The sequence below is a fragment of the Oncorhynchus mykiss genome, chromosome 6 (genome assembly GCF_057628025.1).
Source record: "Oncorhynchus mykiss isolate SJ-2025 chromosome 6, ASM5762802v1, whole genome shotgun sequence".
NCBI classification, from domain to species: domain Eukaryota; kingdom Metazoa; phylum Chordata; class Actinopteri; order Salmoniformes; family Salmonidae; genus Oncorhynchus; species Oncorhynchus mykiss.
Genome location: NC_143027.1, coordinates 58,273,151 through 58,291,209, shown reverse-complemented (window position 1 = coordinate 58,291,209; position 18,059 = coordinate 58,273,151). Strand labels below are relative to the sequence as shown.

The following is an 18,059-nucleotide window of genomic DNA, read 5'->3' as shown; positions in this document are numbered from 1 at the left end:
TTGGTGCAACCAACTGAAGTGAACAGCACGTCAATAGGAGGAAGAACGCGGTGCACTCATACGTGACGGAGTGATATTTTGCCGTTGGGAGCAGACCAGGGCCTGGTGTGGGAGCTGACCAGGGCCTGGTGTGGGAGCAGACCAGGGCCTGGTGTGGGAGCTGACCAGGGCCTGGTGTGGGAGCAGACCAGGGACTGGTGTGGGAGCAGACCAGGGACTGGTGTGGGAGCAGACCAGGGACTGGTGTGGGAGCAGACCAGGGACTGGTGTGGGAGCAGACCAGGGCCTGGTGTGAGAGCAGACCAGGGACTGGTGTGGGAGCAGACCAGGGCCTGGTGTGGGAGCAGAAGGGTTCATCTATAACCAGATGGGCGTCAGTAGCATGCAGCAGTGGATAGGTAGGAGGAGAAACAGTGGCTTGGACACATTGGTTGAGTGAGTAGCCTGAAGACTTGAGAATCAGAGATCTGCTTGAAGCCACGAAGAACGTTCCGTCTGTGAACACTCTCTAGTCACGCATTCTGGTATCAGCTGATAAGCATCACCTGGTGATGCTCTCGCAATGTCGTAATACCGAAGAACAGTCGAACCACAGACAAGGCACGGATGCCGTGTCAGTCTATCCCGCCGCACTGGACCTATTTCGCTGTACTCGAGGGTGTCGAGAGCGTCTTGCTGAACAAAGACGGCGTGAGAGAAGAGAGAAGGGAAAGAAGAGTGAGTCCCAGAGACAGATGCAGTCAGAGCGACCCACAATGGCGTGGTACTGTACCGTGCCAGTCATCCCAGTGGAGGGAACAGCGAGGCCGCTCTCGGGAATAACAATGCAGCACATCAACAGGCACATTCGGTACAGTTTCCATTTGACATAAACAGCGGAGCGCGTGCACCCACACATACGAATGCACGCACTCCCTCTCTTTCATTCTTCATACACACTGGCACACACTTGCTACACACACACACACACACACATAGGGACTAACGCAACAAATAGCCTTCCAGGCTCCATCAAAAGGAGGAAATGGTATTTGAGGCTGATCTATGGTTTAGTTCTTTAACCTACATGGAGCTTAATCAGAGTAGTATAAAATATTCATGAAGCTTCTCTGTCTGAGGGGGTTCATATCACACACTATAATTACTATCATGTCTGTCAGAGGAGAGCCAGAGCACACTATAGCCTAGTATTGTTGGCTCAGGGCTAAAAGTCAGGCAGAGTTACCATTGGTCTATCTCCATCTCGTTTAAGTTGCCACTGAACACTAGAGAGTCAGTGGAGCGATTCACCCAAGCGTGAGTGAGTGTGTAGGAGAGAGAGAGAGAGAAAGGGAGATACAGAGAGTGCACGTGTACGGTACAAATATAGATTCCTATAGAATACATATAGGGATTGGAATAACATGGATTTAGGCCTACATTATTTCTTACAGTATTCTTAGAATATTCTTACAGTACAAGTCAAGCAGTAATGCAGAATACTGAATTATTAGTGCGTGCCGGTAAAGCCCCTGAAAAAGGACGTGCAGGTCTTGCTTCAGTTGAACAGGGAAAGACAAAACCCAGCGTCAGCTTTGGTAACACTCAAGCAGGCATGGTGCAGCGAGAGCAGGGAAAGAGAGGAGACTTCAACAAAGAGAGCGGGACAGAGGAGGAGGAAAGAGGAGCGTTGTCTCTCTCTCTCTCTCTCTCTCTCTCTCTCTCTCTGCAGTGTAATCTGGGTCCTCCTCCTGCTGTCATTGATGCTAATGGTCTCTGACCGGGAGGGAAGCCACACAGCAGAGTAGAGCAGAGCAGAGAATAGCAGAGCTGGGACTCTGACTGACGCAGGGACTGAGTGACTGGGGCCTCCTCAATACTGGCCCAGCAACCAATGGGCCTGAACAGAACCTGACGCAGCATGAAGCTCAGACAGCCCCAGAAACACAGCCCCAGTGTGCTTAGAGAGAACACAACACAACACACAGACTCAAACCCATACAATTACACTCGCATGAATATGACCACACAAATGTATACAACATAGACTGGGCATAGAATTAGACAGAAGCAAAACAATCCCTGTTCTGCTTACTAACTGACACCAATGCCCAACCTACAAATGGTTGGTATTGACGAACAGTCTGAAGCCTAATTCCAATGATCTGATCAAAGCTGTCAGACAGAACCCTCCCCCTCTCATCCTTTTCAGTCTGTTTGCTTCTACTGCTCTCTCTCTCTCTCTGTCCTTATGCACTGGGCTTAATGAGCTGTAATGAATTGTCTTCAGTACATAGGACATCAGAGAGCCATCCCAGAGCCCTGGTCACATGAGAGAGGCCAGAGAGGATAGGCCAGAGAGGATAGGCCAGAGAGGATAGGCCAGAGAGGATAGGCCAGAGAGGATAGGCCAGAGAGGATAGGCCAGAGAGGATAGGCCAGCCTCTCTGGCCTATCCTCTCTGGCCTATCCTCTCTAGGCCAGAGAGAAGAGGCCAGAGAGAAGACAGAGAGAAGAGAGGACAGGGGAGAGGGCATAGAGAAGAGGCCAGAGAGAAGACAGAGAGAAGAGAGAACAGAGGAGAGGGCAGAGTGGAGAGAACAGAGTGAAAAAGCCAAAGCAGAGAGAACCTGAGGTCTGCCCTGTTCCACAGGGACGCTGGCCGATGTTGACTCAAATGCTTCCCACAGTTTTGGCTGGATGTTCTTTGGGTGGTGGACCATTCTTGATACACACAGAAAACTGTTGAGCGTGAAAAACCCAGCAGCGTTGCAGTTCTTGACACACTCAAACAGGTGTGCATGACATCTACTACCATACCCCGTTCAAAGGCACTTCAATCTTTGGTCTTGCCTATTCACCCTCTGAATGGCACACATACAGAATCCATGTCTCAAGGCTTAAAAAAATAACTCTTTAACCTGTCTCCTCCCCTTCATCTAAACTGACTGAAGTGGATTTAACAGGTGACATCAATAAGGGATCATAGTTTTCACCTGGATTCACCTGGCCAGTCCATGCCATGGAAATAGCAGGTGTTCATAATGGTTTGTTCACTCAGTGTACAATCCGATCATATGACTAATTACAGAGTTTGGGTGAATGTCACTTTATGTCGCAGTACAACAGCCAAGGGATGTTCAAGTCAATCCACTGGCACAAATAGAACAATGACACAAAATGTACGCCATGTTGCACTGTCGTACAGTAGCAACACGTTGTCTGCGTGTGTTGGAGTAGAGTTGAGAGTCTAACCCTCCTGAAGCACTGGTGGCTTGTTTTGGTCTCTGAAGAGAGATATTACGTTACCAAAGCCTGGCAAACCTCCCACGGTGACTGTACTGCATCATTATTCATCACCTAGAGGGAGAGGAAAGGAAGGAGATAAAAACAGGCTTTAAAGTTTAATGTGGGAGAACACGAGAGGCCTGAGGAGGACGACAAGACCATGGGAGGGAAGAACAGCTCCTGTTCGGGGAGCTTCCTGTGCAATACTACGCTGCTAACAGAGGGCTGGGAGATCCATTAGATCCAGACCTTTAAGAGGCTCGGTGTCGTACGTCTGATGGAACCACGGGAAACGCCCCTGCAGTAGTCTGTTGACCAGATTCCCACTGAATAAACACAAGGAAGTAAACAGCGTCAATGGCGTTTCTCTTCTACCCCGAGACGAGGGAAGGTATTACATTCGGAGATGGACGTGCCTTGTTTTTGAGAGAAAACACATCGGTCTGTCTTTCATTTCATGATTCACCTCCTCCTTGGCCCGAAGGAAATACTGAGCTTCTTTCATGGCACAATAAGCAATCAAATGCTTACCCCCCCCCCCCCCCCCCCCCCCCCCCCCTCCACACACGTTGAGTTCATGACGGCTCTGATGTTCAAATGACCCTCTGTCAAGATATTATGCAGTCTTACACGTACACACACGTACACACGCACGCACACACACACACACACACACATCTGAAACAATGCTCACGAAGAGAGACAAACAACGCAATGTTTATACGTACACTTAACATTTATAGAGCTAAATACAAAAAAACACTGTGGTTCACAGTACAGATCAATTATCAAAAACATCAACATAAATAATTTGCATGACCGTTACAAATAACTTGGTCCCGGCAGTAGCAGATGAGTAAGTGGGAGTGATAGCCGATGTCTTATTGCTTTCAGAATGAACTGAACAGAAAGGCCTGCACACTGAATATGCTCCCAATTACCACATCATTGACAACGTTTCGATCCACAAGGGTCTTGGCCTGACGAAGATCCTTCCAGATCAAAACCGTGCAGTGTGCAGGCCCTTTTCTGTTCTTTTCTATAATATACTTAATCAGCCCGGCACCTACGCTTTTTTTTAAGGATGTGTGTGTTGACCACAAACTTCTCTTTCAGAATGAACAACCCACTATGTCGAGAAGTTAATACTGTAGGTCTAACGGACCCGTCCTCTACACAAGTACCTTGTCCCTTCGTGGTTACGGTGACGGGACAAGGGGACATAGCAGGGAAGGGACTTCATATCCAGTCCCAGTCTCTCCCAAGAACACTGGAAGGATTTAGCTGTCTGAGGCTGAGCCCAAAACACTGATGAAGTAATGACGACCCCAGGTGCCAGGCGCCGAGCACACACCCATAGCACAGTGACCCGAGGGCCAAACGCCCTACCTGTACTGAACTGTATGTACAGCTAACGACACAAATCCAAACGCATTACATAACATTACCAGAACACTGCTGGAACGTCACAGCTAGGTCACCGTCCCTTTCTGGAGTGGTTTTTACATGTTTTATACATCAGGACGGATACTGTACAACATTTGCTGGGTGAAGGAACTCGGGACGCAAAGAGAAAGGGACGGAAGGGTGAAAGAGGAGGCGTGAGCAATCGCCTAAGGAGTGCGAATGAGAGAGCGTTTCTCAACACCGCGGGTGTTGAAGATATGGGAGCGATGGTAATGACGGTTGAGGTGTAGGGAGCTAGAGGACTCTAGGCTCAGGCCGTGGTGGCTCGTAACCGCAGTGCACTGTGGGTTGTACTGGAGTGTGGTAGTGTAGTGTACTGTCAGTCGTCGTGTAGCGAGGGCTCCCTCTGGGCCCCTGCTGGTAGCGCTGTAGTTCACAGGTACAGGGGGTGACAGGTGTCCATGGCAACCATGTGCCAGTGTTTGTCTCTACCAGGATGAGCCAGGTCAATGGAGATGAGTAGGCGTCAAGATCACAGCCGTCCAACTCTCAGTCCGTCTGTCTACGGGACTCACACGGTGGGAAATGAAGAGGCCCTGAGTCAGAGTCCGTGTGTCCTTCCTTTGTTCATGGGATCTGGATCTGTAGCTCCTCCTCCTCTTCGTCTGGGTCGCTGGGCGGTCCGTCTGGGTTCTCCGGGCTGAACCGAGCTGACCTCATCTTCCAAACAGGCCCGGGCTCTTCTGCCGCCGCAGTCTAGAACAGAGGAACACAGAGGAGAGGAAGAGTGAGTGGACTTGAGTGAGAACGCTACTTCAGGTTTTGATCTTAAAGGCCCTGTGCTGTCAAAATGCAGATTTTCCTGTAAATTCTGATTATTCCCTCAACAACTAAGGTATAGCTCTTGCAGAAAATCGCTGTGGAGTTCTCAACAGTGAACGAGTAAACAAAGGCATATTTCAGGACTGCGTCAGCTAAATAAACATTGCATAATTCACCATTGCCTAAAAACCCAGGGCATCGGAGCTGCTTCCGTTGCCAGGTAACACTCAGTTAGCCAGCAATGACCAGTTACTGAGCCACGGCTGCCATACTGGTGATCATATCACCTGGTCAACAGTGAAATACTAATATTGTCTCTACAGAGGTAGCGCGGGGGGAGAGGAAGAGACAGGGCGAGAGAGAGAGAGAGAGAGAGAGAGAGAGAGAGGAGAGAGAGAGAGAGAAGGAGAGAGAGAGAGAGAGAAGGAGAGAGAGAGAGAGAGAGAGAGAGAGAGAGAGAGAGAGAGAGAGAGAGAGAGAGAGAGAGAGAGAGAGAGAGAGAGAGAGAGAGAGAGAGAGAGAGAGAGAGAGAGAGAGAGAGAGAGAGAGAGAGAGAGAGTTGAGTTTTTATAAAACCTTTATTTTTTACTCAAGTGTTAACATAAATAATGACACACTGCCTTTTCAGAAATGAAACAACAAATGTTATTCCTAAACAAAAATAAATACATAACATATACATTCAACTTATTTCAGCAGCAAAAAATAATTTCCCCTCCTCTACAAAACAAAGCGCTCCTTCGTAGGCCCACTTCTCCTCAAATAATAGGAGATCTTTTACAGCTGAAAAGAACTCAAAATCTACTTTTATTCTTGCTTTCACTGAACCTTTAAAAACACATCTTACATCCTGCCCATATCCCGTTTCTATCTTATGTTTCCTACTCAGAAAAATTGACATCTTAGCTTGTCCCAAAATAAAATTTAACATTTGACATTTTCTTTTCTGTTGTTTACTATATTGAAACCCCAAAATAAAAACAGTGTTATTGAAAAACTCCCCTACAGCTTTAAACAAAGATTCCAACATTTCCAATAGCGGTTTTATCCTCTCACACTCCATAAAACAGTGAAAAATGGTTTCTCTTATATTACAAAAAGGACATCCATCTCTAACATCTGAGTTAATAACAGATACAAAAGCATTAACTGCAATGATGCCATGTAAAACCCTCCATTGCATATCACCAGTACCCTTTTGTAACGGTGGTTTGTACAGTGCTCTCCATGCTGGCTTTACCTTGTCATCAATGCCCAATTTTACCCTCCATGGAGTATCTTTTCTATTTTTCAATTTATCTTTATTCAACACCTTGACACACCCCCTATACAATTCCTTCCCATTCACCTCATCCAAACCCACCTCCTCCAACCCTCTCAAATCCAGCAATAACGCCTTTCTTTCTGACTCTGGGATATTTGGTGTAATCCCTAGTTTTGGAAATGAGACGTCTTCATCTTGCACCTTCTTCTTGTGGCTACTAAGCATATCCCATTCTTCCGCTGACAGAGCCTTCCTACAGCTCCCCAGCATTTGTCCGACAATCCTTTCCGACCTCATCCCCAAATGTTCTGCCACCCTTCTTCCATCCATTAAGGCGGGCCCAGCCATGGCCATTAACTGTCTTAAGGTGATGATTTTCCCCTTCACCAGAATCTTGGAGAAATGTGGAACAGCTGCAGTTGTACAGTCCAGTCTCGCCCCATACACCAGAGGTTCCTCCAACAGCCAATGCACTGACTCCGCTGAAGTTCTTCTGGACACCTTCATTATGCTCCACACTCTGAGAAGGCCTCTATAAAACGGAGGTACTCCCTCCCTAGAAATCTGGCTACTATCAACCAGAAATAAAGCCTTCTTTAAACCTAATCCTCCAACCCTCTGTAATATAAGACCTGCCACCCCTCTCCACACCACATTTTCCGGTCCATAAAGCAGCCTTTGAATGAACTGAAACCGGAAAGCAGCAGCCCTACTAGCAAGATGTACAAGACCTTGTCCCCCCTCCTCTTTTGACAAATACAAAACACTTTGTGGAACCCAGTGATACTTATCCCAAAAGAAATCCACAATAATTGCCTGTATCTTAGCCAGAAGGCCAGATGGTGGTTCTAAAACTGACAACCGATGCCACAGTGCAGAGGCAATCACATTGTTAACTATAATAGTGCGCCCTCTATATGACATACGAGATAGTAACCAACGCCATCTCCTCATCCTCCCTTCCACCATTTCAACCACCCCACTCCAATTTTTTTCCATAGTCCCCTCATCTCCTAGATACACTCCAAGATACTTAAAACCTCCCTTACACCATTCCAGCCCCCCTGGCAAAGCCATGATCCCTCCAGACCATTCTCCAATCTGTAAAGCACAACTCTTTTCCCAATTTACCTTTGCAGAGGATATTCCCCTAAAACGATCAACCATTAGACTCAAGCTATCCACCTCCGCTTGATTTTTCACTAACACAACTACATCATCAGCATAGGCTGAAAGACGAATAGGAGGAATATCCTCTGAAAGGCACACCCCTGCAATGCGACTTCTAATGCTATTTAGTAGTGGCTCTATAGCAATAGCATATAACATCCCAGACATAGAACATCCCTGCCTAATACCTCTACACACTTTAAAAGGAGCACTCAAACCACCGTTAACTTTCAATACACTTTCAATGTCACCATATATCACCTTTATCATGGCAATAAAACCAGAGCTGAACCCAAACGCCTCAAACGTGTGCCATAAATATTGATGTTCAACTCGGTCAAATGCCTTTTCCTGATCAATTGAAATTAGACCAGCATCCAACCCAATAGCCCTAGAGACGTCCAAAAAATCACGAATCAGAGAAATGTTATCCCCTATCTGCCTGCCAGGAACACAGTAGGACTGATCCGTATGTATGATTTGCCCCATCACCTCCCTCAGCCTGTTGGACAAAGCCTTTGACAATATCTTATAATCAGTACACAATAAAGCCACCGGCCTCCAGTTCTTCACCTCCCTCGGGTCACCCTTTTTGGGCAGTAGGGTGAGGACAGCCCTTCTGCAGCTTATTGGTAGTAACCCTCCGGTTAAACTATCATTAGCTACTTCTAACCAATCCTCTCCCAACATAGCCCAAAAAGACTTAAAAAAGTCAACGGGAAGCCCATCAATGCCTGGTGCCCTTCCATTTTCCATGCCATTTAATGCAGTGTATAAATCCTGCAAAGACAATGGTTGCTCAAGCTCAACCTGAGCTTCTGCAGGCACCTTTGGGAGCCCATCAAAGAACTGCTGTGTCACTGTTTTGTCCTCTTTGTACTCACACTTGTAGAGCTCAGCATAGAACTCTACTGCCCTCTTTCTGATTTCACTAGGGCTAGTGAGCTCTTGTCCAACAGCTGATTTGAGACAATGAATAATTTTTCTTTGTCCATTCTTTTTCTCTAAACCAAAGAAAAATTTGGATGAGGCATCCATTTCAGATATGCCCTGAAATTTACTTCTCACCAATGCCCCCTGTGCTCTGATACCCAGCAGATCTGCCAATGCAGCTTTTCTCCTCTTGAGGGCCTGAGTATGGCCTCGATCTCCTGTGGTCTCAACTAACGTCATGAGTTCCACTATTTCAATCTCTAGGGCTTTCATTGATCTGGTGATATCCTTGGTGACATTCTCCGTGTATTGATTACAAAATTGTTGAATCTGGATTTTCCCTATATCCCACCATTGTTGAAGGGATACAAAACTGGCCTTTTGAGACCTCCACCTCTCCCAAAAAAAACTGAAACAATTCCTGAAGTGAGCATCACTCAATAAAGTTATATTAAAATGCCAGTATGCGCTTTTAGGTTTTACATCGTTAATGAACACCACCTCTGTTATTAAACAATGATCAGAAAATCCCACTGGAGTTATCACACTTGATTTACAGACCTGAGATTGATGCTCAAAAACATAAAACCTATCTAACCTGGCCATAGAGATGATGTTCTCTCTCACATGCGCCCAGGTGTACTGCCTTGTTCCTTCATGTTGACTCCGCCAAATATCACACAGTTCATTTGTTACAATAAGGCGTTTTAAAAACGTCCTTGAGGCTATATGAGGTTCTTGGTGATTTCTATCTAAATCACTAACTGTGCAGTTAAAATCCCCAGCAATAAACAAATAATCTTCTTTGTTACATTTCTCAATGGTATTTGATAATGTCTCTAAAAAACATACCCTCTCAACTGTCACCACTGGGGCATATACATTTATCAGACACATATTGATGTTTTCATACCTTGCTCTAACTTTTAATAACCTCCCCTCAACTACCTCTTCAACCTCATATGACAAAGGCAAAAACCCTTTTGAGAACAAGATAACCACACCCCCACTTTTTGAGTTTTTATGACTACACACCACTGTCCCCCCCCACTCCTGTTGCCACATAACTTCATTTTCCAAATTACTATGCGTTTCTTGTAGAAAAATTATGTCACTTCCCTTTCCCCTCATTAACTCATACACCATGGCTCTTTTTTTAACATCTCTTGCCCCATTTACGTTTAAAGAAGAGATCTTAAAACTGCTCATGGATAAGAAAAAAATACAGAGGAAGATACAGCCACCACATCTCTTTACAGAGTTAAAACTGCAACTGAACTCTTTCATTTTCTTTAGAATTTGCATCACTTATTACTCTCGTGACCACTTTCTTGAGTCTAGCAATTTCAGGGCTTTTCAAACCTCCCCCTGTAATTTTTGACATCAGAAACTTTGCTGATTCAATAAACAATTCACGTTCAGGGAAAAAATCAGTTACATTGTAATCCTGCATATATTTCTTCCCTTTTGTCAACTTCAGAAATTGACGTATCTTCTCGATCCCATACCTCCCTTCCATCCCATCTATCTCACTATATTGTTGTGACGCGTCAGATGACTCACTCTCGCTATCCTCCCCAGAAGAAAACCCCATCTCTACAACCTGTTCATCTTCACCTGATTTATCCATCTCTACCTTTCTCTTAGAATTAGACCCTTCACCACCCCTTAAATTCTTCCTTTTACTCCTCGGTATTTTGAAAACATCCGCTTCTTTTTCCGTTATTTCAATCTCCTCTTGACCTCCAATTTCATTTTCCAGCACCACCTCAGCGACGGCAGTCGCAATCTCACCTAGTGTTTCCCCTCCCTCTTTGTTCTGATCTACCACAATTGCCCCTGTATCCACAATGCCTTCCTCTCCTACTTTTCCAACCACATCTGCCCACCTTCTCTCTTCCCCTACACCTGTAGTATTTTCATCCCTTCGCTGTGGTACGTTAGTTGCACCCGCACTAAAGCTACTACCAGGCTCAGCGCGTTCATTCTCGGGACAATTACGCACCAAATGCCCCTCTCTTCCACATCCAAAACATTTCATTGATTCAGTAGATGCATAAAAGACATAATCAAATCCATCAATCTTAAAACTAAACGCTAAATTCAGTTCATCTCCTTCCTTTTTTTAAATCATATGCACTTGTCTCCTATGAGACACGACATGTTTCAACAACGGAGATTTGCATCCAAAAAGAACCTTCTTTATTGTAGATACGATTTGACCATGGCGAGATAACTCTCGCTCTAACACTTCATCTCTAACAAATGGTGGCACGTTAGAAAGCATAACTTTCTTCGCAGGATTCATAAGCGGAAATACCGGCGTCTGTGTCTCCCGCAACACAACACCCCTCTCAACTATCTTATTCACCTTTTCAATTGAATCTAAGAATATCACTACAGCGCTATTCATCCTTGAGGCTGATTTAATGCTATCATACCCAATGATAGCACCCACAGCCAAGCTACATTCTTCCACTGAACACCCAGCCGCAGCAGGAATTTTTACTCCATGCCTCCGACTAAGTTTTTCAAACTCTACATTTCCGCGAGTGGCCATTGCAACCAGCCCCACCCGCTGGTTGTGCCCTCGCGAAAAACCAACCTCAAAGATCCCACCACCCCTATACGTGCTTAGTGATAGTTAAACAATATATCCGTAAAACAACTAAACTAATCAATATATATATATGTACATACCAAAACCCAATAGAGTGAAAAGAAATTCCATTCGTTCTCACAATCACTCCTGCTTGACGACTCACTCCCAGCATGCACTCCGAGAGAGAGAGAGAGAGAGAGAGAGAGAGAGAGAGAGAGAGAGAGAGAGAGAGAGAGAGAGAGAGAGAGAGAGAGAGAGAGAGAGAGAGAGAGAGAGAGAGAGAGAGAGAGAGAGAGAGAGAGAGAGAGAGAGAGAGAGAGAGAGAGAGAGAGAGAGAGAGAGAGAGAGAAAGAACCCAGGTACATTTTTTGAAATTCAGCAGAAGGTTCCCATCGGACCTAGCTCTAATGAATCCCTCTGCGGCTCAGAGAAAAGCTTACATTATTTATCAGCCGGCCGTTTGCCGAATTGATCATCATTTTGAGATGATTCATCGTCTTAACTTGGGCCTAAAATCATACCTGCGTGTTTGCAGTCGGCTCAGTCTGCGCCATAATGACAAAGACAAACAGGTACAAGAGAAAAGCAGACCCAGTTAATTCCTAAAAGCAACAAACGCTCTATTTGCTGTCTGTATCGCTCTCTCTTTACCTTCTCCCGCTCCCTCCTTCTCTCTCTTTACCTTCTCCCGCTCCCTCCTTCTCTCTCTTTACCTTCTCCCGCTCCCTCCTTCTCTCTCTTTACCTTCTCCCGCTCCCTCCTTCTCTCTCTTCTACTTTCTCCAACTCCTTCCTTCCTCTGTGTCACAGCAGGCTCCGTCGATCTGCTGTCACGCTTTATTAGGACACTACAGCTTAACCGTCAGGAAACTTGTGTTTCAGACAATGCCTGTCGTCGGAGTCTGGCCTGGGTAAACGGACCGGCTGTCCAGGTAAATAGAGGATTTATTAGCGATGAGAGGAGGAGCCCAGCCAAGCCCCCAGACCAGACCAGCGCCCGGGCCGTGCAGTTACACTGCTGAACAACTAGAGTTTCTAGACAGTAGCACTTACGAACCTACGGTAGCTAACAACCCTGGGCCAGCCACCACTGTCTGCCTGGGACTGACTGACTGACTGAGTCACTGACTGAGTCACTGACAGACTCACTGACAGACTCAAAATCAAATCAAATTGTATTGTATTGTATTGGTCACATACACATGGTTAGCAGATGCGAGTGCAGTGAAATACTTGTGCTTCTAGTTCCGACCGTGCAGTAATATCTAACAAATAATCGAACAATTTCACAACAACTACCTTTTACACATAAGTGTAAAGGAATGAATAAGAATATGTACATATAAATATATGGATGAGCGATGGCTGAACAGCATAGGCAAGATGCAGTAGATGGTATAGAGTACAGTATATACATATGAGATGAGTAATGTAGGGTAAAATATATATATATAAAGTGGCATTGTTTAAAGTGTCTAGTGATACATTTACTACATCCAATTTTTTATTATTAAAGTGGCTAGAGATTTGAGTCAGTATGTTGGCAGCAGCCACTAGTGATGGCTGTTTAACAGTCTGATGGCCTTGAGATAGAAGCTGTTTTTCAGTCTCTCGGTCCCAGCTTTGACGCACCTGTACTGACCTCGCCTTCTGGATGATAGCGGGGTGAACAGGCAGTGGCTCGGGTGGTTGATGTCCTTGATTATCTTCTTGGCCTTCAAGTGACATCGGGTGGCGTAGGTTTCCTGGAGGGCTGGTAGTTTGCCCCAGGTGATGCGTTGTGCAAACCGGAATACCCTCTGGAGAGCCTTGTGGTTAAGGGTGGAGCAGTTGCCGTACCAGGCGGTGATACAGCCCGACAGGATGCTCTTGATTGTGCATCTGTAAAAGTTTGTGAGTGTGTTCTGTGACAAGCCACATTTCTTCAGCCTCCTGAGGTTGAAGAGGCGCTGTTGCACCTTCTTCACTATGCTGTCTGTGTGGGGGGACCATTTCAGTTGTCCATGTGTACGCCGAGGAAGCTTCTCCACTACTGTCCTGTTGATGTGGATAGGGGGGTGCTCCCTCTGCTGTTTCCTGAAGTTCACGATCATCTCCTTTGTTTTGTTGACATTGAGCGTGAAGTTATTTTCCTGACACCACACTCCGAGGGCCCTCACCTCCTACCTGTAGGCCATCTTGTTGTTGTTGGTAATCAAGCCTACCACTGTCATCTGTAAACTTGATGACTGAGTTGGAGGCGTGCATGGCCACGCAGTCATGGGTGAACAGGGAGTGCAGGAGAGGGCTGAGAACGCACCCTTGTGGGGCGCCAGTGTTGAGGATCAGCAGGGTGGAGATGTTGTTTCCGACCCTCACCACCTGTGGGTGGCCCGTCAGAAAGTCCAGGACCCAGTTGCACAGGACCGGGTTGAGACCCATGGTGTTAAATGCTGAGCTGTAATCGATGAACAGCATAGGTATTCCTCTTGTCCAGATGGGTTAGGGCAGTGTGCAGTGTGATTGCGATTGTGTCGCCTGTGGACCTATTAGGGATGTAAGTAAATTGGAGTGGGTCTAGTGTGTCAGGTAGGGTGGAGGTGATATGATCCTTGACTAGTCTCTCAAAGCACTTCATGATGACGGAAGTGAGTGCTATGGGGCGATAGTTGTTTAGCTCAGTTACCTTAGCTTACTTGAGAACAAGAACAAAGGTGGCCCTCTTGAAGCATAGGGATTGATTGAAAATAGGGATTGATTGAATATGTCCGTAAACATACCAGCCAGCTGGTCTGCGCATGCTCCGAGGACACGGCTAGGGATGCCGTCTGGACCGGCAGCCTCGCCTGGGTTAAATTGTTTAAATGTTTTACTCACGTTGGCTGCGGTGAAGGAAAGCCCACATGTTTTGGTGAGCAAAGAAGTTGTTTAGTTTGTCGGGGACCAAGACATCGGTGTCCGTGACGGGGCTGGTTTTCTTTATGTAATCCGTGATTGACTGTAGACCCTGCCACATACATATTGTGTCTAAGCTGTTGAATTGCGACTCCACTTTGTCTCTATACTTATGCTTAGCTTGTTTTATTGCCTTGCGGAGGGAATAGCTACACTGTTTGTATTCAGTCATGTTTCCGGTCGCCTTGCCATGATAAAAGCAGTGGTTCGATCTTTCAGTTTTGCGCGAATGCTGCCATCAATTCACGGTTTCTGGTTGGGGAAGGTTTAAATAGTCACCGTGGGTACAACATCACCGATGCACTTGCTAATAAACTCGCTCACCGAGTCAGCGTATACATCAATGTTGTTGTCCAATGCTATCCGGAACATATCCCAGTCCACGTGATCGAAGCAATCTTGAAGCGTGGAATCAGATTGGTCGGACCAGCGTTGAGTTGAACAGACCTGAGCACGGGCGTTTCCTGCTTTATTTTCTGTCTATAGGCTGGGAGCAACAAAATGGAGTAGTGGTCAGATTTCCCGAAAGGAGGGGGAGGGAGGGCTTTGTATGCGTAGCGGAAGTTATAGTATCAATGATCCAGAATTTAGTCCGTTCGCATTCGATATGCTGATCAAATATAGGGAGCCTTGTTTTCAGATTAGCCTTGTTAAAATCCCCAGCTACAATAAATGCAGCCTCGGGATATGTGGTTTCCAGTTTACATGGAGTCCAATGAAGTTCTTTCAGGGTTGTCGAGGTGTCTGTTTGGGGGGGATATACACGGCTGTGACTAAAATCAAAGAGAATTCTCTTGAGCGGGCTGGAAATGTACAGATAGTGAGATTTACATTATGAGCTGTCCAGGTTCATGAGTAAGCAATGTGAGCTGGTGGCGCTAATCAGTCAGTAATGAATGATACTGTGGGACCCATAGTAATACTAGGCATAACAAATAGACACCCCCCCTTTTCATATTATTATTATGGGTAATATCTTTAGACATGTGGCTCATTCACATGGTACTGTAAAGCAGACTAGTATTTTAGGATATAAGATGGTTATTGTGGTTATCACTAAGTAATGCTCAATGTCAGCGGCATAGTTGCAGTCACCAACGCTCTGGAAAACATGAAAACAGCCTAACCAGCTCTGCTAGGGCGAGTAAAATGGTCAGAGTGAGGTGTTCTCTCATTTGTGTCTGGATGTAGCTAACGTTAGCCGGTTAGCTTGTGTGCCGTTGTGATGGTCAGACCGATCGGATCAACCACCTTCTCCTCGGCCTGAGCGCCCAGTGTGCCCTCTGAACGCTCCGAGAGGGAAGCATTCTGAATTTACAAACTGACAATCTGGCAACGCTCTGAATTTACGAACGCCCAGAGCGCACGCACTCTGGCACTCCAGATTTAATTTACGAACACACCGGAAGTGTCTAGCTAGTAATTTGTTATGCTAACAAGCTAGCACGAGGTTGTATAACAACAGCATCAACTTCCGGTAGACAGGTGTAGCGCTAGTATGCTCAACTGAAAGGATACCGTTTGTTTACAGTATACTAAAATGAACTAATAGTATGTAGTATATTTTCATTAAGTATGTAGTATACCGTATGTTAATATGGGTATTCAAAAATAGCACTAGTGATGATACAGGCAGTATCAATAGACATGTATCATCATCTAGTGATGATACATGTCAAATGTTCCGTGCATGTTTTGTGATTTCAGGTGAGCAAAGATGGCCTTAAGTGCATGAAAGTGTTACTACACATCTTAAGTGAATGTATAAAGGTATCAGGGAATCAGGGAGATAAGTGATGCTTGTTTTAAAGTTCTCCAGGCACAGAGAAACACACCTACTGTGTTACTAACCGAGTGCCTAGCTATCCAACTGGCAAAGTGGTGCGTCGTAGGGAGATATGAAATTAGCCACCTGTAACCTCGAGAATATGTGAATGTGTCCATAGTTTCACTTCTTTACTGTTTTGTAACGTGAACATGTGTTTTCTACACGTTTATGTCCTATAAGAGAATGAGAATGGACATATTTGTGATACAGAGACTATTGACCATCGTCAGAAGAAGACCTGGAGATGATAAAGGCAGCATGTCTGACGTGCCCCGTCTGTCTTGTGATTTAAAAAAAGAAAATGAAATGTTCTCAACTTCTACATGCTAGAAGGTCGGTGACATTATTCAAGTGTGCAACAATACCAGCAATAGAGGGGTGAGTGTGTTCAGTGAGTGTTCAGCGTGTGTTTAGTGAGTGTTCAGTGTGAGGTCAGTGTGAGTTCAGCGTGTGTTTAGTGAACGTTCAGTGTGTGTTCAGTCTGAGGGTTCAGCGTTTGTTCAATGTGTTCAGTGTTTGTTCAATGTGAGTGTTTAGTGTGTGTTCAGTGTGTGTTTACTGTGGGTTTAGTGAGCTTTCACTGTGTGTTCAGTGTGTGTTCAGTGTGTTCAATGTGAGTTCCGTGTGTGTTTGGTGTGTGTGTGTTGATTGAGTATTCAGCGTGTGTTCAGTGTGTGTTCAGTATGTGTTTAGTGAGTGTTCTGTGTGTGTTCAGTGTAAGATCAGTGTGTGTTCAGTGTGTGTTTAGTGAGTGTTTAAAGTGAGTGCTCAGTGTGAGTGTTCAGTGTGTGTTCAATATGTGTTTAGTGTGTGTTTAGTGAGCATTCAGTGTGTGTTCAGTGTGAGTTCTCTGTGTGTTCAGTGTGAGTGTTCAGTGTGTTCCGTGTGTGTTTATTGTGTTCAGAGTGTGTTTAGTGTGTGTTTAGTGAGCTTTGAGTGTTTTTTCAGTTTGAGCGTTCAGTGTTTGTTCAGTGTGTTCAATATGAGTTGGGTGAGTGTTGAGCTGTGCCCCATCCCTTTTGGAAGACAAAGTGACACGTACGAAACAACGGTGGCTCTGCGGGGCCACCTCTGATCCCTCACCCGCAGGCTTCAGCGCCTCACTCTGCACGTCAAAAGACCCAACACAGCCTCACATAATTAATCCACTCCCTCTTCAACTATGGAGGACCCCGGTCTGAGCTGCAGCTCAAGCAGCAAAGCAAACATGCGCGAGTTGAACTATTTCTAGAAATGTCCAGGATAGATGGGCGGGCCTGTGCGAAGTGGACCTGCAGTAGTGTGCGCTGCCGTGTGTGTTGTGATGACGCACGGCTAGAATGGCTCCAGGGTGAACTGAGCCTCAGTTTAGAAAGAGAAAGAACACAGCCTCCCACACAGCCAGAGATCACTCTCCGTCAAATTCGGTTATTCACCCAGGTAGAGAGAGAGTCAGCCTCTACGGTATGTTCGCTACAGGGGAAAACTACTGCAGAATATACCATGTTATTTCCAAGAAGCTGTATCTGTGTTAGTGCTGCCTCCCCATTTACTGCTCTCTGTTCGCATCCTCTGTGGTGTCATGCTAGCCTGGTTCCAGGTCTGTTTGTGCTGTCCTGTCAATGTCTGTGGAGTTAGCAAGACAACGCCAACAGATGTGGAATCGGGCTAGTATGATGGTGCCAGAGGCCTGGGTGGACCCTCTCTGTTCCCCGTGCCACGTTACTCTACTGGGGGACTCACTGACAGGAACAGAGATCCTTTTAATGGCGCTAAATTACACATAATACTGTTTTGACCACAGTCACCCACTAAACGACTAAAATCTTTTCCATTGCCCAAACACTTAGCAAG

The 18,059-nt window shown here is 45.8% G+C and overlaps 1 protein-coding gene across 1 annotated transcript in view; it reads right to left on the bottom strand.

The window, feature by feature from the left end:
* Nucleotides 1-3,984: 3,984 nt before the first annotated feature.
* Nucleotides 3,985-18,059, bottom strand: part of LOC110526933 (coiled-coil domain-containing protein 102A) — a 71,364-nt gene continuing 57,289 nt past the window's right edge. Inside the window, 2 exon segments of the mRNA XM_036980595.2 lie at nucleotides 3,985-5,396; nucleotides 5,399-5,430. Coding sequence (XP_036836490.2) covers nucleotides 5,302-5,396; nucleotides 5,399-5,430 — 127 coding nt within the window. The 3' untranslated portion in view covers nucleotides 3,985-5,301.